The 23,060-nt window shown below is 41.1% G+C and overlaps 1 protein-coding gene across 1 annotated transcript in view; it reads right to left on the bottom strand.

Annotated features, from left to right (window-relative positions):
* LOC140479858 (methyl-CpG-binding domain protein 2-like) overlaps positions 1 to 23,060 on the bottom strand; it is a 113,216-nt gene that overhangs the window by 65,293 nt on the left and 24,863 nt on the right. The window contains exons 2-3 of the mRNA XM_072574180.1: positions 15,760 to 15,919; positions 4,298 to 4,435 (exon numbers count right to left, since the gene is read on the bottom strand). Of these exons, the coding sequence (XP_072430281.1) occupies positions 4,298 to 4,435; positions 15,760 to 15,919 (298 nt within the window). The remainder of the gene's footprint in view (positions 1 to 4,297; positions 4,436 to 15,759; positions 15,920 to 23,060) is intronic.

Raw genomic sequence — 23,060 nt, 5'->3', positions numbered from 1 at the left:
ATCGCCTTCTTGAATCACTTCACTGCAGTCCATGTGCTATAGGTAAACCCATAATCCCATGTGAGAGGGATTAAAAGAATTTTGACCCAGCAACACTGAAGGGATAGTAACATATTTCCAAGTCAGGATGGTGAGTGGCTTGGAGGGAAACTTGCAGGTAGTGGTGTTTCCATGTATCTGCTGCCCTGTCCTTCTTAGATGGGAAGTGGTCATAGGTTTGGAAGGAATTGTTGGTAAATTTTTGCAGTGCATTTTGTAGATAGAATCAGCAGTGTGTACTGAGCATCAGGAGTGGAGGGAGTGGATGTTTGTGAATGTGGTGCCAATAAAGCAGACTGCCTTTGTCCTGGACTGTGTCAAGTTCTTAAGTGTTACGTGTACTCTTAAATTCTTAAGTACACTCATCCAGACAAAAGCAGAATATTCCATCACACTCCAGACTTGTACCTTGCAGAAGGTGGACTGGCTTTGGGGAGTCAGGTGGTGAGCTACTCATTGCAGTATTCCTATTTTCTGACCTGCTCTTACAGCCAGTGTATATGGTGAGTCCAGTTGAGTTTCTGGTCAATGGTAACCCCCCCCCCCTCAGGACATTAGTAGTGGGAGATTCAGTGGTGATAATGTCATTGGACATCAAGGAGCAGTGGTTAGATTGTCTCCAATAAGAGACAGTCATTGCTGGCATGTCTGGTGCAATTGGTACTTGCCAACTGTCAGCCAAAGCCTGGATATTATCCAGTTCTTTTTTTCATTTGAGCATGGATTGCTTAGGGATCTGAGTCATGAATGGTGCTGAACAGCGTGCGATTATCGACAAACATCTCCACCTCTGAAGTTATGATGGACAGAAGGTCATTGATGAAACAGCTGAAAATGGTTCAGCATAGAACACAACTCTGAAGAACTCTTGCAGGGATGCCCTGGAGCAAAGATGAAGAACTTCCAACAACCACAACTATCTTCGTATGTGTCAGGTATGACTCCAACTAGCTGAAAACTTTCTCCCCGATTCCCATTAATCCTAGTTTTGCTAGGGTATCTTGATGCCAAGAGCAATTACTCTCACCTCACTTCTGGTCTTCAGCTCTTCTGATCATGTTCGAATCAAGACTGTAATGAAGAGCTGAGTGGCCCTGGTGGAACCCAAACGGAGCATCGGTGAGCAAGTTATTGTTGAGCAGGTGCAGCTTGATAGCAATGTTCATGACATCTTGTATCACTTTACCGATGATTGAGAGAGGGTTGCTGGGGCAGTAGTAGGCTAGGTTGGACGTGTCTGATCTTTTATTCCCAACAAGGTCATTCTCTTGAGAGACTTCAGTGCCAGAGTCAGGAAAGGTCATAGGCTTTGGACTGAAATAATAGGCAAGGAAGGAGTTGGCAAGGTCAACACTAATGGAAAACTTCTCACCAAATGTGCTAAACACAATCTGGTGATTACAAACACCCTATTTCACCAGAAAAACAGGCATAAAGTCTCGTGGCAGCATCCACGCTCCAAACACTGGCATTTCATCAACTACATCATCATATGATCTCAGGATGAACAAAATGTGCTGATAACAAGAGCTGTTACTGGTATCAACTAGTGCTGGGCAGACCATTGACTCATCTTGTCCATTATGAGAATGAAGATTTGGCCCAAAAGGAAACACCAAAATCTGAACACTATCAATGAATTCAATGTTGACATCCTCCAAGACTTTAACCATGTACAGAAGTTCCAACAAAATCTTCAAGAACATCTGCCTCAACAAATCCTACTATCTGTAGAAGAATACTGGAACAGAGGAAAGAAGATTGTCAAGTTGGGCATAGATGTTCTCCTTTATTTGGTCTTCAGCACCCAGAGTTGGAGTATAGGTGCTGATGATAGTGGCATATTGGTTCTTGAAGAGCTGAATTCGCAAAGTCATGAGACACTTATTGATTCCGAGTGATTGCACTGTCAGCTTCTAAAGTAGGCTGGTTCAGATGGCAAAACCTACACCATGTATCCTCAGTTGTTCAGGATCAAGTCCTTCCCAGAAAAAAGGATTAAAGCTCTTGCTTTAATTGCCCTTCTCCAGCTTTGTGGGTTTCACTCAGAGCAACCATGTCAAAGTTGAATTTTTGGAGTTCCCGGGCAACAAAGGCAGTTCTCCTCTCTGGCCGGTCTGAGTTTGGGTCATTCATCAGAGTTCATACATTCCAGGTTCCAAATTTCATAGTTTCGCTTCTTGATGTTTGTTGACTGCACATTGACGATCCCTCTGGATGAGGCTTTTCAGTCAGGATGGGGTGAAGCAGACTATTTTTGGGGCATCTTTCCTAGCCCTCTCTCAGTTCAGGGTGAGCAGAGTGGATCCTAAATAGGGCTGCTGAATCGTGAATATTGCTACCAAACAACTTTCCTCCTCCTGTCCAAACGTTGAGCGACTGAATCAAGTATTCACCGCTTTCATGCCGGTTAACTTGGAGCTTCCAGCCATCACTTTGCCTGCTCCTATCGCCCTCTCCCGATCGCCAAAAATGTGAAGAAGTAGCCCACAGAGTGAAGACACCTGTATGTATATTTGTTTAATGTGTACTTGATGTTGCACTTCAAGAAGCACACGATACTTCACAAATCAACCAACTGATTCCAATGGCATGTAGACCACGAGGATCAGAGTTGATGGATTTGCTGCAGCCTTCATCTGCCTTCACAGCCATCGAGTTTGAAGCAACTTCACCCGTCTGTTCCACCGTTGAGATCTTGGTTGGATTGTTCTTTGTCAGTGACATCATCCTCGACCTTACCGCCATGGGTGACCCCTACCAGGAACATGGCTCCAGACGGCATCACCCGCAAGCTGCTCCACAGCAACAAAGTGACAATCCACTGACAGTGAATGCTAAATAAACATGAACTGATTCACAAGAGAACATTTATTAAACCTGCCTCATTCCACAATGCCAGACTCAAATCTGCCTAAAGCCTGTTTGCAGCCACAACGTATTTTTTCAGATAAATGTCCCAAATACACTATGCACTTTTCATCCTGATACCTCTGCCAATTTAATTTTCTAATCTGCATAATGATTAAAGTCATCCATGATTACAGTGCTGCCATTTTAAATGATATCAATATCTCCTGATTTAGGCTGTCTTGCAGTATAGCTATTGTGAGGGTACTCCCACCAGTACTGCCTTCTCCTTTCCCAATCAAAGATTATTTCTTGCTCTTGCACTTCTTCCATATCATACTAACAACTCCACTCAGTACCCTTTCCTTCTTGCTTAATATTTCAAAAAGTGACTATCCCTGAATATTTAGTTCAGAGCATTGTTCTCCTTATAACTACATCTCCATAATGTACGTAAGATCATAATTCCTTTTTGTTCCAAATACGACATACATTTAAGTTGAATGTCATTAAATCTGCCTTTTACCATTTTCCCCTTTGAGCCTACTTGCTTTGTTTTAGGTTTGTGTATGCTGTCCTTTCCTGCCCTACCCTCAATATTATTACCTAAATAACTTCCTTATGATGCTACCAAATCCTTTTGCTTTGTAAGCCAACATATTTCTTCTCCAGAACCATCCCCCTAATGTATATTTAGTTCAAAGCCCACTCTGCAGACTAATGATTTTATTTTGACAGGACACTGATCCCGGCGTGGTTCAGGTAAAGCTCATCCCCATTTTAGATAAAGGGCTGATCATTTAAGGCCGAGATGAGAAGAAATTTCTTCACTCAGTGGGTTTTAAATTTCTGGAATTTTCAACCAGTTTTTTTTTAAGATTAGATTTCCTTCGGCCCAACAAGTGCACACCGACCCTCCGAACGATAACCCACCCTGACCCATTCCCCTATCCGATATTTACCCCTGACTAAAACACCTAACACTATGGGCAATTTACCCTGGCCAATTCACCTGAATTGCACATTTTTGAATTGTGGGAGGAAACTGGAGTACCCGGAGGAAACCCATGCAGACACGGGGAGACTGCCTGTGTGGAGTTTGCACAGTCTCCCGAGGTGGGAATCAAACCCAGGTCCCTGGTGCAGTGAGGCAGCAGTGCTAACCACTGAGTCACCATGCCACCCTTGGTAAGTCATTAGGTATATTCAAGAACAGACTGTACGGAAAGGCTGTGTTTATGACCACGAAAATCAAGAGGAATTAGTGGGAGAGTTGGCCCATTGTCAACAATCAACCACAGTTTTAGTGACTAACCTAAAATGAACAAATATTAAAGACGACGCCTTTTCCAAATAAAATACAAATACTGAGCATGAGAATAACATTCACATAGTATGTTAAACTTACCTGTTGTGGCTGTTCTGTTACTCTCTGCAGCTCTGATTTTACTTTGTTGCTCGGGTGATCTGTAACTTTTGTTACTGGCTGCTTGAAAATGGATGCAGTTTGTCTTATTGGCAGGGTGGTGTTCAAATCTAATTTCCCCTGCAAGTTGGAAAATACAGGAAAAAAAAGAACAAATCAAAAAATGATACACTTTGCTCTTTTATATATTTGCAAACCAAAAGTCCTCTCTCATACAGCATAAATGTTGGTTTTCCTCTGAATTAGTACTTTTGCAAAAGTTGGAGTATTTCTCCAGCATAAAAGTACTTACTTTACACCATAGTGGTGGGTGGGGGATAGAAGTCATAGAAGTCTACAGCATGGAAACAGACCCTTCAGCCCAACTTGCCAATCCCACCCAGTTTTCACATTTGTACTAGTCCCATTTGTCTGCATTTGGTCCATAACTCTCCATACCGACGCCATCCATGTACTTGTCTAAACATTTATGACATGATGAAATTGTAATCGCTTCCACCACTACATCTGGTAGCCTATTCCAGACACACACCTCCCTCATTTTACAGAGAGGTTTTGATAGGCTAAACAAGGCCTACAACAAGTTGGCAAACAGACTACGTGGGAAAATATGAAGTTTTGCATTTTGAAATGGAGAGCAAAAAAAAAGTCTGACTTAAATGAAGAAAACTGCAGAACAATGCATCACAAAGGGACTTGGGATGTTTGTGAAAGACACAGAAAGCTAGCACATGGGTGCAGCAGCTAGTCTGGAAGGCTCATGGAACGCTGGTCCTTATTTCAAAGGGGCTGCAATATAAGATTAGGGAAAGTCTTAACTGCACCTTACAAGGTGCTGGTGAGACCGCATCTGGACCACTGAGAGCAGTTTCAGACCCCTTTTTTTTAAGGAAAAACATCATTTCTTTCAAGTAGTTCAAAGAAAGTTCACTAGGATGATCCCCAGTGAGGGGGGGGATTGTCTTATAGGCAAATCCTAAAGAGATTGGGATCAATGCACTGAGTTTAGGAGAATGAGAGTTGATCTCAGTGAAACATATAGGATTCTTCAGGGGTTTGACAGGGTTAATAAGGGATATTATCCTTCATGGGAAAGTCTAGGACCAAAGGGCATACTCTCAGAATAAAGGAGTGCCATTTTAAGATTTAGATGAGGAATTTCTTGAGGGAGTTTAGAGTTTTTGGAATTCCTTGCCACAGAGAGCTACAGGGGCAGAGTCCTTGTGAATATTTAATACTCAGATAGATAGATTGTTGATCAGATGGGGAATCAAGCATTATAGGGAAAGGGCAGGAATGTGGACATGAGGAGTGTCAGAACAGCCATGATTGTAACAAATGGTGGAGTAGGCTCCAGAGAATGAATGGGGACTACTCTTGCTCCTTTTCTTTATGGTTTTATCACTGTGGGCCAGGGCAGAATTGTTTGATAGTGTAGAACTTCAGTACTGTTGAAAAAATAATTTTTTCCAAAGTGCTTCATTTTGTACTCAACAGTTTTGCAAAAATGCCAATTCAGGAAGAAAACCAACATTTATACTGCATGAGAGGAGACTGCTGACTGGTTTGTAAGAGGACTCTGATTGGTTATGACAACACCTCAACCAGAGACAACTTGCCAATTAGAACTCTCCTCTCATGAAGTATAAATGTTAGATTTCCCCTTGAATTGGTACTCGTACAAACCATCCCATTGAGTATAGACCCAGAATCTACAACTGCTTCTCATATGACAAGCTCTTCATCCCTGGGATTATTCTTGTAAATCTCCTTTGGACTCCCTCAAATGCCAGCACATTTTTCCTCAGATATGGGGCCCAAAAATGCTCTCAATATTTTCTAAATGCAGTCTGACCAGAGCCTTCTACAGTCTCAACAGTGCATCTCTGCTCTTGCATTCTAGCCCAAGTGAAATGAATGCCAAAATTGCATTTGCCTTCTTAACCGCCAAATGAACGTGTACATTAGTCTTAACAGAATCTGAACTAGGACTCCCAAGTCCCTTTGCGCTTCTGGTTTCCAAAGCCTTTCCCAATTAGAAAATACGCTATGCCTCTATTCTTCCTGCAAAAGTGCATAGCCTCACACTAACATTTTATCCATCTGCCACTTGTGCACACTCACCTACCCTGTCCAAGTCCTTCTGCAGCCTACCCACTTCCTCAGTACTACCTGTCCCTCCACTTACCTTTGTGCCATCTGCAAACAGTGCACTCAATTCCTTTGTCTAGATCATTAATGTATAATGCAAATAGTTGTGGTACCAACAGAGACCTCTGTAGAACTCTACTAGTTACCTGCTGCCATCCTGAAAAATACCCATTTGTACCTACTCTCTACCTTCTATCAGTCAGCTAATTCTCTACTGATGCAAATACTTTTGTACCTAATACTGGTCTTATTTAGTAGTCTCCTGTGTGACATGTCATCAAGTGACCTTCTGGAAATCCAGTCACTGGCTCTCCTTTGTCTAACTTGCTTGTTACCCCCCTCAAAGAAATTCTAACAGATTTGTTAGGCATGATATCTTTGATGAAGCCATCCCTGACTTTGTCATACTTTTCCCTATTCCACAATCTCTTTAATAAATTTATTCTAAAATCTTACCAGCAACTGAGATCAGGCTATCCGGTGTATAGTTTCCTGTCTTCTGCCTCCCTCATTTCGTAAACAGGGGTGTGACATTAGCCATTTTCCAGTCATCTGGCACTCGCCCTGACTTCAATGATTCTTGGAAGACCAGCACCAATATCTCTACAATCTCCTCAGCTATCTCCTTCAGAATCTTGTCATGTAGTCCATCCAATCCAAGTGATTTATCTACCTTCAGATCTATCCGCTTCCCCAGGACCTTCTCCTTAGTGGTGGCCATTACACTCATCTCTGACCCCTGACTCTTTTGAAACTCTGCTATGCGACTTGTGTCTTCCACTGTGAAGAGTTTCAGACTGAGATAAGGAATTTATTCTCAGAGTTGAGTATTGTTGGAACTATTCAGTTTCTGTCATTGTTTCCCAACCTTGCTTTCCACCCTCATTTTCCATTGGTCTAATGTCCACTTTTGCCTCTTTCCTAAACTCTAGATATTTAAGAAAACTCCTGCAATCTTTTTATGTCACCAGCTAGCTCACTCTCATTTCATCTTCGGCCCCTTTTTGCATTTTTCATCATGCTGGTTTTTAAAGGTTTCCCAATCCCCTGCCTTCCTAATAATCTTCACCACACTGTATGCTTTTTCTTTTGCTTTTGTGCTGTCCCTGACATCCCTAATCAGCCCTGGTAGCCTCGCCTTCCCCTTAGTATTTTTCTTCTTCCTCGGGTGAATTTCTGCAATGGTTCCTAAATTACTGCCATTGCTGCTCCACCGTCTTCCTTGCTAGACTCTCCTTCCAATCAGATCTGGCCAGCTCCTTCCTCATGTCTTTGTAGGTACCTTTACTCAATTGTAATACCATAACATTCGATTCCAGCTTCTCCCTCTCAAACTGCAGGGTAATTCTATCAAATTATGGTCACTGCCCCTAGGAAGATAGAGGCTCCTTCGATACTAGCTGCCTAATCAAGTCTCCCTCATTGCACATCACCAAATCCAGAATTGCTCCCTAGTTGGCTATACCACAAACTGCTCCAAAAATCATCTTGTCGATATTCCATCAATTCCTTTCATTGGGCTTCACTACCAACCTGATTTCCCCAATTCACCTGCATGTTGAAGACTCCCCATGACTATTGTAATCGGTCCTTTCTTACATATCTTTTCTATCTCCTGATGTATTTTCTTCCTGACATCCTGGCCACTGTTAGGAGTTGTGTTACAGGCATCCTATCAGGCTATTTTTTCCCCTTAGCTGTTCTTCAACTCTACATGCACAGATTTCACATCTTTGACTCTATATCACGTCTTGCTATGGATTTAATTTCATTTTTTACTAACTACCATCACATTCTTAGCCCCTCTGCCCAGCACTAGGACATTTATCCTGAGATATTTAGCTTCCAGCCCTGATTCCTTTGCATCTATGATGTTCAGAACCTGCCAATTTCAATCTGCACAACATTTACCATTTTTCATATACTGTGCGCATTTAAGTAGAACATCCTCAGTTCTGCATTGACTGACCTTTCTCATAATTGTCCCCTTATCTGCTGTGCCTGCAGTTAGAGTCCTCACTCCTCCTATACTGTCCATATACTTGCTTGGAAACTTTCACCTCTGCTGAACTCTCCTCTCCTTTAACTTTTTTGTAAAAGTTTTGTGGAACTAAAGCCCGAAAAGACATTAAGTTTACCTTGAAATAAAGGATAAATGTAAAATACTAAATGTTCTGTATATTGCTTGCAATTTTAACACAAACAGGTTATTCAGTCCCCACTAATAATCTTAATTGCCAAAATCTCGCCCTGCTCCCATGTCAATTACCTCCCCACACACAACCTCTTTCACTTTATTTATCTGTTGTTAAAAGGGACTACGCTCTGTGCTTCACTTAACACAAATACACAAAAACTCCTTTTGCTCTCCTTCCTAAATTACGTACATTAACTCTTACATCCATATCTCCCCACTGTAGACCCTCAATTGCTGAACAATCCATTTCTATCTATTACGTTCAATACCAGCATGAATTTAAGCATTTTTACCATTACATCCATACTCTCAACTGTTCGCATGAACTACCTCAATTTTTTTTCAAATTTCCTTCAAGAATATTTCTTGAACCAAGTGAATCCATGCAAGTCCTATTGCATGAACATTTTCCCAGCGGTGTAAAAGCTGACTCCACACAATGCTACAAACGTGGCCACCATGGGGTTTTACACAGATTCATCATTGTTTCTCAACTTCTACTTTCGATATCTCATTTTATCTACAATTCTCAGTCTTCTGTATTTGAACCTCAAATTTATCCTTCTACATTCTGTTTGAATGGTAATTATCAAATCTTTCACATCAAAATGTACCAAAATTGGAGGTGTAGTGGACAGCGAAGAAGGTTACCTCAGATTACAACAGGTTCTTGATCAGATGGGCCAATGGGCTAAGGATTGGCAGATGGAGATTAATGTAGATAAATGTGAGGTGCTGCATTTTGGGAAAGCAATTCTTAGCAGGACTTAATACACTTAACTCAAGGTAGATAGGATAGTGAAGGCGGTGTTTGAAATGCTTTCCTTTATTTGTCAGAGTATTGGGTACAGGAGTTGGGAGGTCATGGTGCAGCTGTACAGGACATTGGTTAGGCCACTGTTGGAATATTTCGTGCAATTCTGGTCTCATTCCTATTGGAAGGATGTTATACAACTTGAAAGGGCTCAGAAAAGATTTACAAGGATGTCGCCAGTGTTGGAGGATTTGAGCTATAGGGAGAGGTTGAATAGGCTAGGGCTGCTTTCTCTGGAGTGTTGGAGGCTGAGGGGTGACCTTATGGAAGTTTATAAAATCATGAGGGGGATGGATAGGGTAAATAAACAAGGTCTTTTCCCTGGGGTGGGGGTGGGGGGTCCAGAATTAGAGCACATAGGGGCAACATTTTCACACAGATGGTGGTACATGTATGGAATGGGCTGCTAGAGGAAGTGGTGGAGGCTATAAAATTGCAACATTTAAAAGGCATCTGGATGGGTATATGAATAGGAAGGGTTTGGTGGGATATGGGCCAGGTGCTAGCAGGTGAGACTAGATTGGGTTGGGATATCTGGTCGGCATGGACGAGTTGGACTGAAGGGTCTGTTTCTGTGCTGTACATCTCTATGACTCTATAAGTCTACAATTCTGTGACATGTTTTGATCAATAAATCAGTTATAATATCATCTTGCAGGTTGGGGGGTCAAGAACAATTAACTATCCCTAATGTTTAATGTACAAGTAGGTTTAGATGCTCATTTTTCTACCTAAATATTATTTTTATATAGTCAAGAGAAGTAATAATACAACAAATCACTGAAATACTAATACCCATTTCCAATCCTTGCCTTCATCTCATACTAGACTTAGCTCACTTCTAATTAAACTAATTTGCCACCTTCTCAAAGTCCATATGCTTAATCCAACAGTCTGTGGTACTCTGCCAAAACATTTCTATTTTTATTTAATTAAAATTAAAGCAGATCAAGAATACACAATTAAACTTTACTGTCACCCCATCCATGGGTGTTCCTAATATCAAAATGGGCTAAATGGTCTTCACATCCATTAAACCCTTATGTGAGAAACTGAAATTACAAAAGAAGCACTAACAAACCAATTTCAGAATGCTTTAGAACTAACTGGAACTCATTTTAGTAGGGTTAAGCATTATCAAAGAATTTGATCGACTCAATTACCCAAACTAGGATTAGTGGTGCTGGAAGAGCACAGCAGTTCAGGCAGCATCCAACGAGCAGCGAAATCAACGTTTCGGGCAAAAGCCCTTCCTGATGAAGGGCTTTTGCCCGAAACGTTGATTTCGCTGCTCGTTGGATGCTGCCTGAACTGCTGTGCTCTTCCAGCACCACTAATCCAGTATTTGATTTTCAGCATCTGCAGTCATTGTTTTTACCTCAATTACCCAAACACCTACATAAATATTCATTTTCAAAAATTATGACAATTCTTAGATTACAACTTGCATAGTTAAGGGCAGATGTGATTAAAAATATTTTTAAAATAAATTTTATAAAATCATTAAGGATCAGATCTGAATAGCAACAACATAATTGAAATATATTAAATTTAGTCAGTATACGTAGTTCTTAATTAAAGCTACTCAATCTATATTCTGATAATTAAACTTTTAAACCCCAAGCCCTCAGGTAGCTATGTTGCTTATTTTGATAATGCAAGTTAATCAAAATTTCAACTTTTTACTTCATATGAGGACCATGCTATGGTTAGATGGTCGAAAAGTTTCCATGGCTTAATGCAGAAATGTTGTGTGTATAAATGTGCAATCATTATTTAAACCTGTAGGGGGAGGTATTGGTTTCAAAAACAAACCTGAAAGCTAATTAATGTCAGCCTGATAAAACACTGAATTAACATGAAGGGTAAAAGAGACAGTGATATGAAAGTCAATGCCAAGGTTTGTGTTAACTACAATATTTAATCCAGTTAATTACTACTTTATCATTATCCTTCTAATCAACAGAAAAGCAGTGTAAGTAAAACCCTTCAACTCCAAACCTCATCTCAACTTTAATCCAAATACATCCAAAACAGTGAAATGCAAGGGGAAGGGTGAGTACTTTCCTCCGGCAGAGTGTGAGATTAGTGCATCATGAATCTATACATCTCAATAGCAGTGAAAGCATCCAGTAGTTCAAGTCATACCTGACAAAGAGCACATGGTCACGTTTGTCAAAGGCCAATTAATGTAGTCCCAGGACATTACAGCCAGAATTCTTGAAGACAAGATCAAACGTGAGGTCCATTTGCTGATACTTGTACATGGAGGAGTTCTGGAACTCCTCCAATAATGAATTAGCCTCTGTCAGCCAATGAACTGTATCAAGTCAGTATTTACTCTCCTGCTTTACCACTTCCAAAATACATAACTTTTCCTGATCTTCAACATCATCACTAATTCCCCATTCATCAGTAACCTGGGAATCAACAGTGACTAAGGGTATCAATTCCAGGGCACAAGAGTATTGTTGCTGAAGAGAATGCATTGCCCAATTCCATGGCTGTGACAGAAAACCTCAACTTGTTTAAAAGGCACCTGGATCTGAACCTGAAGCTTTGCAATCTGCAAAGCTATGAACTAGGTGGTTGAAAGTGCGATCAGAATAAACAGCTGGTTTATTCAGCCAGTGCAGATATAAAAGGCTGAATGTCCCTTTTTTGAGCTTTAACTTTTCTACAGTTCCATATCATTTTCCTATGCTCTTCAATAGAGCTCTATTGGTCAATAAGATTCAAATCAGGGGCATGACAATTCCTTTCGAAATATGCAAGGTAATGAAAATCTGAGAGGCAAACATGTTTCATACATTGGTGTACACAATACTGAAGAGGTATTAGTATTATAGCTGATAAGGAAATATGGAGGAATAATCTCAAATTTAGATATCCATTATACAGTGCCCATCATGACTAGGATACAAAGGAGGAAAAAAACTACAGCTTCTAAGGCTTTCTTTGCACTTTCAATGAAGGAACCAGTGTTCCACAGTGGAGGGCAAGGCAACAACGCACTCATGCCTTATACTGCTAGATCACAAACACAAATACCACAGACCATGGAAATCTAATAAACTCAATGCTGGAGAAACTCAGCAGGCCCGGCAGCATCTTTGGGGAGAAAACAGGTAACTTTGAGTCAGTTACAACACTTCTCCCAGTTTGATTTTCCAAACCATAGACAATCAGTACACAGATCATGAGGGCTTCTGCTGTCAGCTGACTTGTTAAGCACTATCTTTGCCATTGACAAAATTCTGCCTTTTGGAAAAGAAAAAAAAAAATCGCATAGGAATGTTGGGTCTTCTTGAAGGTGCAGACCCTGCCAAAAAAACCTATCAGGCAATGAGACACCATATTACATTCACCTCCCTTGCAATCTAATACCTGAGCCAGATCTGCTCTCAAGTACTTTAAGGAACTGGAAATGAGTAACCAGTTTTCCTGATCATTAATGGGGCCCAGTGACAAAGGGCTGAATTATCACTCCTGGAGCACAGAGGTAGGGTAATTTCCAACTCCACAACCCTTACTCGAGACCAAATACCCTGGACAGGCAGATTTTCAATCTGGCAGGTATTCATTGCAGTCTGACCTACTGCCACCAGAAAATGCACAAAAGCAGCTAAAGGGAGTGGGTTTATCCACATTTTATACACACTGCTGCCTTTTTTTTAAATAATCCCAAACAGATCATGGCCTCATCCAAAAAATTAATTTTTGACTAGAGGCATCTCTTGATCTACCCAAAAGCACATCCTACCTCTCCATAAACCTCTTGATTGATCAAGTGTACAAATCATGTTTTGGACATCCCCACAACTGAACAGTGCACCTGAATGAAGGCAGCTACACTTTAATGTGTGCAGTTTCTTCAGTAGCCCATGGATATGCAAATTACAGTTACCTTCCCCCACTCACTTCCCAGCTCCACAGCAAAACTCTAATGTGCAGACTTGTACACTTAATGATAAAATTCTAAGGAGTGAGCAAAACAAGGAGACTTTAGAGTGCAGGTTCATAGTTCCTTCAAAGTGGAGTCATAGGAAGACAGGGTAGTGAAGAAGTGTTTGGTACACTTGCCTTTATTGGTCAGTGCATTGAGTATGGAGTTGGGAGGCCGTGCTACGGCTATACAGAACATGGGTTAGGCCACGTTTGGAATATTGCTTTCAGTTTTGGTCTCCCTGCTATTGGAAGGATGCTGCAAAACTTGAAAGGGTTCAGAAAAGATTTACAAGTACATTATCAGGGGAAGAGGGTTTGAGCCATAGGGAGAGGCTGAACAGGCGGGGGCTATTTTTCTTGGAGTGTCAGAGGCTAAGGGGTGACGTTATAGAGGTTTAAAAAAAACATGAGCGCTATGGATAGAGTGAATGGTCAAGGCCTTTTTCCCCAGGGTAAGGGAGTCCAAAATTAGAGAGGATAGATTTCAGGTGAGGGGAAGGATTTAAAAGTGGCAACTTTTTCAAGCATAAGTGTATGGAATGAACTGCCAGAGGAAGTGATGAAGACATCTGGATGGGTATATGAACAGGAAGAGTTTAGAGAGATATGGGCCAAATGCTGGCAAGCGGGGCTGGATTAATTTAGGGTATCTGGTCTGTATGGACGAGTTGGACCAAAGGGTCTGTTTCCGTGCTGTATATCTCTATGACTCGATGTGCTGGAATCAGCAATGCCTTTTCTGGCCTTCAATATCACTTTGACTAAGTTAGAGACACGCCCTTCTGTCATGGTGAAAATCCAGGCCAAAGGTTGTAACAGAATTGAGATTCTTCCTACTCAGTAGCAGACAATATCACATGTCAATGTCCCTAAAAAGGTTTAAAATAGCCTCAAGCACACGTCAACACTAAAGGTGCAAGTACTACTTGTGGAATTCAGTTAAAATGGCACACCCTCAAAGCAAGGCACTGGCAAACTACATTCGACTTTCTAAATAAAAGCTTTAGAATCACAAAAGAATGGGTTTGAAGGCAAGCTATATCAGTAAATGAGCTACCCACATCATAAATTTGGGAATTTCTCTGCTGCTTGTTTTCAAAACTACCATACTGATTGATTCTTTAAAATAATGAGGTGCATCTGCATTCTGTCTTACACTGGACTCACCAAAAATCAGGGAAAATGTCATCACAGACAGTTGTGCAATTTAAAAAAAAACAGGAGTTTTGGGGAACATCACTCCATCCCAAAGCATCCATTATACAACAGGTTCTAATTGACTAACGTAGACAATAAAGGCTATAAACAATAAACCAGAGATCATACCATCAGGAGACAGAACAAGTTTCAAGCTTATGTTCAACAGCTGTTTTCCAATCAATGAGGAAACAAAAACTTCTCAACCCAAAAACCCAACTGTAATTAAAAGATAAAAGTGTTGCACTTGGGAAACAGAAATTACAATTACAAAAAAAAAGACAACAGCACAAAGAAATGAAAACACTATTAAAACCAGCATTGACAAAAATGAACACACAAATTGGATTGAAATTTTGACACAATATGTAATTACTGCCTTTCTATTGCTCCTCATGCTTCATAAAAATACTGCACAGATTCCTTACCCTTGAAGTGGCAAAAATAATTTCTTGGTGCATCCTCCATGGTCCAGCCTCAACCAGAGTTGACTTCCCAACCAATCAGCACCCTTTTGTCACGCAGTATTAGGTGGTGCTCCCTTCAAATTTTGGCATTCTTGTGCCTATCCTGATGAGTACGATAGGAAAAGTTTTGCCAACTTTTTTTTTGAAAGCAATGCAAAAGCTATGTTTCCTACTCATTCTCTTCTCTCATCTTCCTTCAAGTTTTGGTGCAAGATTTCTGGGCCAATTAGGGATAAGCAATTGATGCTGGCTTGGCCAGCAATGCCCACATTCTATGAATCCATTGAAAAAGAAATCTCAGACAATGCACTTTTTTCCCCCAGGTGAAAGCACTAACAAGCAAAATGAATGGAGAATTCTGCTGAATTAGATACTGGGACGAGATTAAAAAACATTCAAGTTGAACTTTAATTTTAAAATCCCCACCCCCCCCCCCCCCCCCCCCCCGCCATGGAAATACATTTGGTTTCTGCACATCACCTTCATTTTTGATTTGGTAAACAGTAAGTGTTAACCTTGTAAGGAAGTAGAAGACTCTAATCTGCAGCCACCAGTCATTGGCACAAGTTGCAATAGGTGCCCAAAAGATAACATTCATAAAAATACGTAGCGCTATTAAAACTTCATATCTGAAACACACCCTGAGCAGGATTCTGAAAGTATACAATACCTTTGCTTGATTTATGGCTTCATTCCGAAGACGCTGTTTATTCCTCTGTAATTTATTAGGCATCATCGTCCCGGTTCGAAAGTCAAAGCTATTGAGATCGAAACTGTTTCCGAGATAGCGAGCCAGTTGAGGCTTACTCCTGAATTTCTTACCACTTGGGCTGAAAGAAAAAAAAAATGTTTTAGTATCAGTTGATGTTACATACCATTATAGCCCCAGCAATTGCATACTAGGGCTCAAATCAAGAAAAAGTGTAAGAGATAGAATGCATGTATGTAACATATATAGATCACATGGGATCCAGGGGAGCTAGCCAATCGGATATAAAACTGGCTTCAAGGTAGGAGACAGAGGATGATGGTAGAGGGTTGCTTTTAAGGGGGCTCCTATTGTGCAGAGGTTAAATCCCTCTCCCTGGACTGAGGGGCCCTCGTTCAAGTCCCACCTCCTCCAGAGGTGTGTAATAACATCTGAGCAGGTTGATTAGACAAAAAGAAAGTATCTTTTCAGACTGGAGGCCTGTGACTAGTGGTGTGCCACAAGGATCAGTGCTGGGTTCACTGCTTTTTGTCATTTCTATAAATAATTTGGATGTGAATATGGCAAGTGTAGTTAGCAAATCTGCAGATGACACCAAAATAGGTGGTGTTTTGGACAGAGAGGGGTTACCTCAGCGTACAACAGGACCTTGATAAGATGGGCCAAGGAATGGCAGACGGCATTTAACTTAGATAAATGTGAGGGTGTTGCACTTTGGTAATGCAAATCAGGGTAGGACTTATACAGTAAATGGTAGGAAGAGCACAGCAGTTCAGGCAGCATTGGATGCTGCCTGAACTGCTGTGCTCTTCCAGCACCACTAATCCAGAATCTGGTTTCCAGCATCTGCAGTTATTGTTTTTACCCCAGTAAATGGTAGGGCCTGGGGAAGTATTGCCGAACAAAGAGACGTAGAGGTGCAGGTATATATTTCCTTGAAAGCAGAGTGGCAGTTATTCAGGGTAGCAAAGGTGTTTGCTTTCATTGGTCAGAACATTGCATATAGTAGTTGGGACATCATGTTGTGGCTGTGCAGGATACTGGTGAAACCACTTTTAGAATGCTGCATACAATTCTGGTTGCACTTCTATAGGAAGGACATTGTCAAACTTAAGAGGGTGCAGAAAAGATTTACAAAGTGGTTGCTGGGACTGAAGTGATGATGTCATAGGGAGAAGTCAGGTAGGCTGGGGCTTTTGTTCCTGGAGCGACTTAGGCGGAAGGATGACTTCACAGAGATTTATAAAATCATGAGGGGCATGGATAGAGTAAACAGCCAAGGTCTTTTTCCCAGGATAGGGGAGTCCAAAACTAGAGGACAGAGGTTTAAGGTGAGAGAGAAAAGATTTAAAAGGATCCTAAGAGGTAGCTTTTTCACAAAGAGAGTGGTGCGTGTATGGGACGAGCTGCCAGTGGAAGTGGTGTAGGCAAGTACAATTACATTTAAAAGGCATCTGGATGAATATATGAAGTGGAAGGGTTTAGACGGTTATGGGCCAAATGCTGGCAAATGGGACAAGGTCAGATTGGATTGTCTGGTCGGCATGAATGAGTTGGTCCGAAGGGTCTGTTGCACAGAGTGCTTTTGCTCTCTTCAACTGTTAGGTCAGCATCAATTTTTCACTCCAGGAAATCCAAGGTGTAAGTTTTTTTTTGAGAAATGGAGTGACAGCTAAAAATCAACATAAATTCCATTATCATACCTACTTGGCATAGATAAAGGAGTCTGTGACAGCTAGCAGCTTTGCAATTGGTAGGATCAGCATCAATCACAACAGAAAGAATGCCAGTAAAGCTAATGAAAGCATATATCACTGTAGAATGAACAAACACTGGTACAAAGATCCCAATCTAATCCAGAGAAGAACACTTCCCAATTGTACTTCCAGTTCCTCATTTTTAATTCCATCTTGTGGACAGTATACACTGCTGCTACAGAGCATGGGTGGGGAAGGGAGTGGATGTTTGCACATGTGGTGCCAACCACAGGGGCTGCTTTGCCCTGGATAGTGTCAAGCTTCTTGAGTGTTGTTGGGAGAGCACCCACCCAGTCAAACTCATGACTTGTGCCTTGTAGATAATGGTTAGATTTGGGGAGTTGGAGGCGAGTTACTCACCACAGTATTCCTAGCCTCTAACCTGCTCTTGTAGCCACTGTGTTTAGAATCATAGAATCCCTCCAGTGTGGCCCAACAACTCCACACTAACCCTCTAAAGAGTATCCCACCCACACTCTCATTCCCCTACCCTATTACTCTGCACTTCCCCTACACATCCATGAACACTAAGGGCAATTTAACATGGCCAATTCACCTAAACTGCACATCTTTGGACTGTGGGCGGAAACCAGAAACACTCAGAGGAAATCCACACAGAGACAGGGAGAAAGAGCAAACTCTACACAGTCAATTGCCTGAGGCTGGAATTAAACCTGGGTCCCTGGCACTGTGAGGCAGCAGTGCCAACCACTGAGCTGCCCAAAACTATGTAACATGTTCACATGAAGTGGACTTCAATAAGCAGTATGGTCCACTCCTGCTCCTATTTCTTAGATCCTCAGATAAATTAAAATGTAATTATTTTGTTCAAATTCTCTAATGCACATTACATTGCAGGAATGAGTGCCCACACACATACAAGTAAATTCCCAATGCTACAGCAAAGTTATCTGGCTACAATTATGATTTGGCACATCATCAAAAATTCAGCTACACCTGAATGCACCAAGTCTAACATTTTCTGGCATGTTTACTTGGTAACAACGTGTCCCTACATGGATTTCAATGTTGAGACTATTGCATTATAGCATGCTTCCTAGCTTGTGGAGGACCAGGATAACACAGAGAGCAATTTCCTGATTGAGAAACAGAAAATAGGAACAGGAGTAGGCCACTCATCCCATGGAGTCTACCCCACCATTCATTATGACTTCTTTAAAAGAATGTCAATGTTTCTTATTTGTCCATGACTTTTTAGACCCTGAAGCAGGGAACACCACCCCCCCAAATCAAAGTGCTAATCAGAAACCAATGTATGTACAACTAGCTTTAATAGTTCTCATAAATATAAGTTATGCAAAAAAATTCTTGATATACTGGTGAAAATCTTATAAAGTAGGGGAGATATCAGGTCCAAATGTAATTAGAATTATTTAATTAGAATCATTCACAGACAATAGTTCCTGGGCTTGCAAGATTCCATAGATATGACAACATCAACGAACTTAACCTATCAACCAACCTCACCTAGGATCTCATAACACATTGTTCTACTGAATCACCCCGTGCATTGGATCATACATTCCAGCAGCACGGGCAGACTCAAACACTCCTGATTAGTGGTTCAGAGACTACACTGTCATCTCAATTTCAGTCCACTTCCATTCTTGCGCAATTTTCACAATACTGCTGCATGAGTTATGCTCAAACCCAGGATCCAGGTAACGATACAGCCTGCTCCTTTCTCCCTCTGGAGTATAGGCATACTTCCATCCCAACCAAAGCACTGTCTACATTGAAGTGGATATTCTCCTTGCTAGATTCAATCCTACACAAGCTGTAGAATTCCACATCCAAAATTTCTTTTGCCTATATCGCAGACTTCCAGCTTATTTGCTAATGAACTGACTTTTTGTTTTAAATGTGTGATTTATGAATTGCTCCATAACCTTAATAAACACACATTTCAGCTGCCCCCACCACTGAAACACTATTATTACCTATTCTTCACACCTCACTCCACTATCTGTAGCATAGACCCAAACCATCCTGACCCAGTAAGAAACTCAAAATGATTACAGCCATTCTGCTCAGAGGCCCGCAATATAAGGAGTAATTCATCTTATACAACTGTGGCCTTTCCCTGTGGTCCTGTATTTGTGCAGCTTTTCAAAGAATGATCTAATTATCTTAGAAAAGCCTCAGTGTGTGGAAGGACATTCAACTATCAGGAAATAGATCCCAACCAGTTGCGGCATGAGAATTTCTCTGATTTCTACGACCTTCAATCTGTGCTCTCTGCTTCTCGATTCTTCCAATGGAGGAAATTTCTCTTCATCTATTCCAGTCAGATTCCTCATGATAACAAATACCTTCATCAAACCTCCTCTAAATCTCCCCTTCTGCAAGGAAAGCAGACTAAAATCTCTAATATTTCTTAGTAATTAGTTTCTCATTCCTGACCTCCTGAATCTTGTCTGCATCAAAGCTCACATCAGATCACATTGTAAGTGAGAAGTAACTGGGCAGAGTGAGAGGGAGGCAGAGATGAGACTGGTAAGCCAAAGCACAAAGGCTACCATCATTATAAAAGGGGGTGTTGGGAAAGGAAAGATGGACGGATAGAAGAACAGGAAGGAGGGAACTAAAGAAAAAGACAGACAGAAAGAAAAGCAGAAAGAATTTGAGTGAAGGAGAGAACTTATACACTTAATGGTAAGGTCCTAGGGAGTGTTGCTGAACAAAGATACCTTGGAGTGCAGGTTCATAGCTCCTTGAAAGTGGAGTCACAGGTAGATAGGATAGTAAAGGCAGCGTTTGGTATGCTTTCCTTTATTGGTCAGCGTGTTGAGTACAGGAGTTAGGAGGTCATGTTGCGGCTGTACAGGACATTGGTTAGGCCATTGTTGGAATATTGCGTGCAATTCTGGTCTTCTTCCTATCAGAAAGATATTGCAAAACTTGAAAGGATTCAGAAAAGATTTACAAGGATGTTGCCAGGGTTGGAGGATTTGAGCTGCAGGGAGAGGCTGAACAGGCTGGGGCTGTTTTCCCTGGAGCGTTGGAGATTGAGGGGTGACCTCAGAGGTTTACAAAATTATGAGGGGTATGGATAGGATAAATAGATAAAGTCTTTTCCCTGGGGCCAGGGGGTCCAGAACTAGAGGGCATAGGTTAAGGGTGAGAGGGGAAAGATATAAGAGAGACCTAAGGGACAATTCTTTCACACAGTGGGTGGTACGTGTATGGAATGAGCTGCCAGAGGATGTGGTGGAGGCTGGTACAATTGCAACATTTAAGAGGCACTTGGATGGGTATATGAATAGGAAGGGTTTGGAGGGATATGGGGTGGGTGCTGGCAGGTGGGACTAGATTGGGTTAGGATATCTGGTCGGCATGGACAGGTTGGACCGAAGGGTCTGTTTCCATGCTGTACATCTCTAGGACTCTATAAAACATTGAAGAATTCAAAAATGAAACAAAAGGAAATTAATTGGTTTGTTTTGAAAGAAAGAACAGGGATGTGGGTAAGATAAGAGAGAACTAGTCCTGTGATGCATGTTGAATAGAAGACACAAAACTACTAGCAAGCATATACATAGCCCAATTTCTTGGTAAAGGTACACTCTGCAACATTACAGCACTCTAATAACATGGCAGTGACTAATTTGCAGAGTACTGAGATTTTCTGCTATTTTTTTAAAATTATCATTCATGACAAGACCAAAACTACAAACAGTTCACCACACTGATCACACAGATGAGTCATTCTGGAACGTAAAGGTCAGCAGTTGACACTGCAATATGGGATACATTCAAAAGCTGCACTGGAAATAATGAAAGCTCCCAAGAAAATTAAATCCAGTTTCTCTACTTTTGAGGGTCACTCTAGGTTATTAACTAACTTGTATATTTTTCCTACATGAAGTTCAGGGACTTCAAAACAAAAGGAAAAGCATGCTTGATTTTTAAAAAGATCTGAGTTCCATTACGTTAATTTGTAGAGTGAAAAACAATGGAATACAGGCAGTACAGCCAGACACTGCCTTAGTGAGAAGGAACACTTCTGGATGAGGGGAAACATTAAGCAGCATTTCACAAGCAGGGGAATAATACAATGCAGTTAGAATGGCAGGAAGTCATAGTTAAGCTTTTCAGAAACTTGATAACCGCATTGCTGAAAAAGTACATTAATTGGTACTGTACATGTTCCAAAAAGATTGCTTGTAGCACAGGGAATGTAATTCTGGTGCTTTGGGATAAGGAACAGGCTGTGTACCACACCTCACCCTGACGTATGGCAAATTGCTGCTATGGCACCGTGGCTACAGATCACTGGAGTTACGACACCATGACTCACCAGTGATCCACCCAGCAGTTAGACAGTCTGCAGCAGCTGTTTCATCAAGAATACATACACAGTGCATGCAGAATTATAGGGTGCTGAAACGCAGATAATGTGCATAAGTCTGTCCAAATTGGCTCACTTTGCACAAGTGAACCACCCAAAAATCATATTCAAATATGATGCAAGAAATGGAGGCTTCTGGGAGGTGGTACAAAAGTGTAACTCAGTCCAGTTATCTGAGATCAAAGTGCAAGAGTGATGCTTGAACTGTTAGGTGATCAGCAACACCCTGGATTTAATTATGGCCTTGAAATCAGTTACTTTTTTTGTGTATGCTTTAATTTTGCAGCTAGCACAATTGTAGAGGCAGCATTACAATCTTATAATTATGTAGTGCACTTAATGTAAGAAATGTCAAAAGATTATTCACAGGATTGAAAGAGGGGGAGTAGAACAGGATGTGGAACCATAGTGCGGGTATTTGGCAGGGAAACCGGTACAAGGGCTGAGAATGACATTAAGAGTCATCTCCAAATACTGGTCAGAAATAGATTTAACAAAGTGGAAAAGCAGTTAGCAGTGGAAGGGTCAAAAAATGTTCAAACCAAGACAGCCAAAATCATCTATTTGCTGAAATACAAAGGTTAAAACGCACAAACAGAAAATAAAGCCAACAAAACAGTGGAGAAGGATGGAGACATTAGATAACGAGAGATTGTGGAAAGAGTTGAAAAATTTTCATTCAAACAACTATGAGCCAGACAGAGTTGGTAGGTAAGATGGTCACCTAAGACATCATGAAAGAAAGGAAATAGGATCAAGAATAAAATGCCAACAGCACAAAGAAGGCCTTTTAGCGCATCCATGCTGACCCTTGAAGGAGTAATTCACTGGCTGCCATTGCCTTTTTTCCAAGTAGCCCCGTTTCTTTTTTTTTGTTTTCAGATAATGATCAAATTTATTTCCAAAAATGTCTGTCTCCGCTATACCTTCAGGAAGTGTACTCCAAATCCTAGTCATTCTCCCATGAGTAATAGCTTTTCATGCCAGCATTGTTTCTTTTGCTAATTACATTAAATCTGTGCCCACTGCTTATTGGTCCTTCCATCTCATCTACTCTGTTCAGATCCCTCATTATTTTAAATACCTCAATCAAATCTCCTCTCAATCCTTTATGCTCTCAAGATAATGGTTGC

This window comes from Chiloscyllium punctatum, chromosome 1 (assembly GCF_047496795.1).
Source record: "Chiloscyllium punctatum isolate Juve2018m chromosome 1, sChiPun1.3, whole genome shotgun sequence".
NCBI classification, from domain to species: domain Eukaryota; kingdom Metazoa; phylum Chordata; class Chondrichthyes; order Orectolobiformes; family Hemiscylliidae; genus Chiloscyllium; species Chiloscyllium punctatum.
The sequence above is the reverse complement of the archived record's forward strand: the minus strand, read 5'-3'. Positions and strand labels throughout refer to the sequence as shown.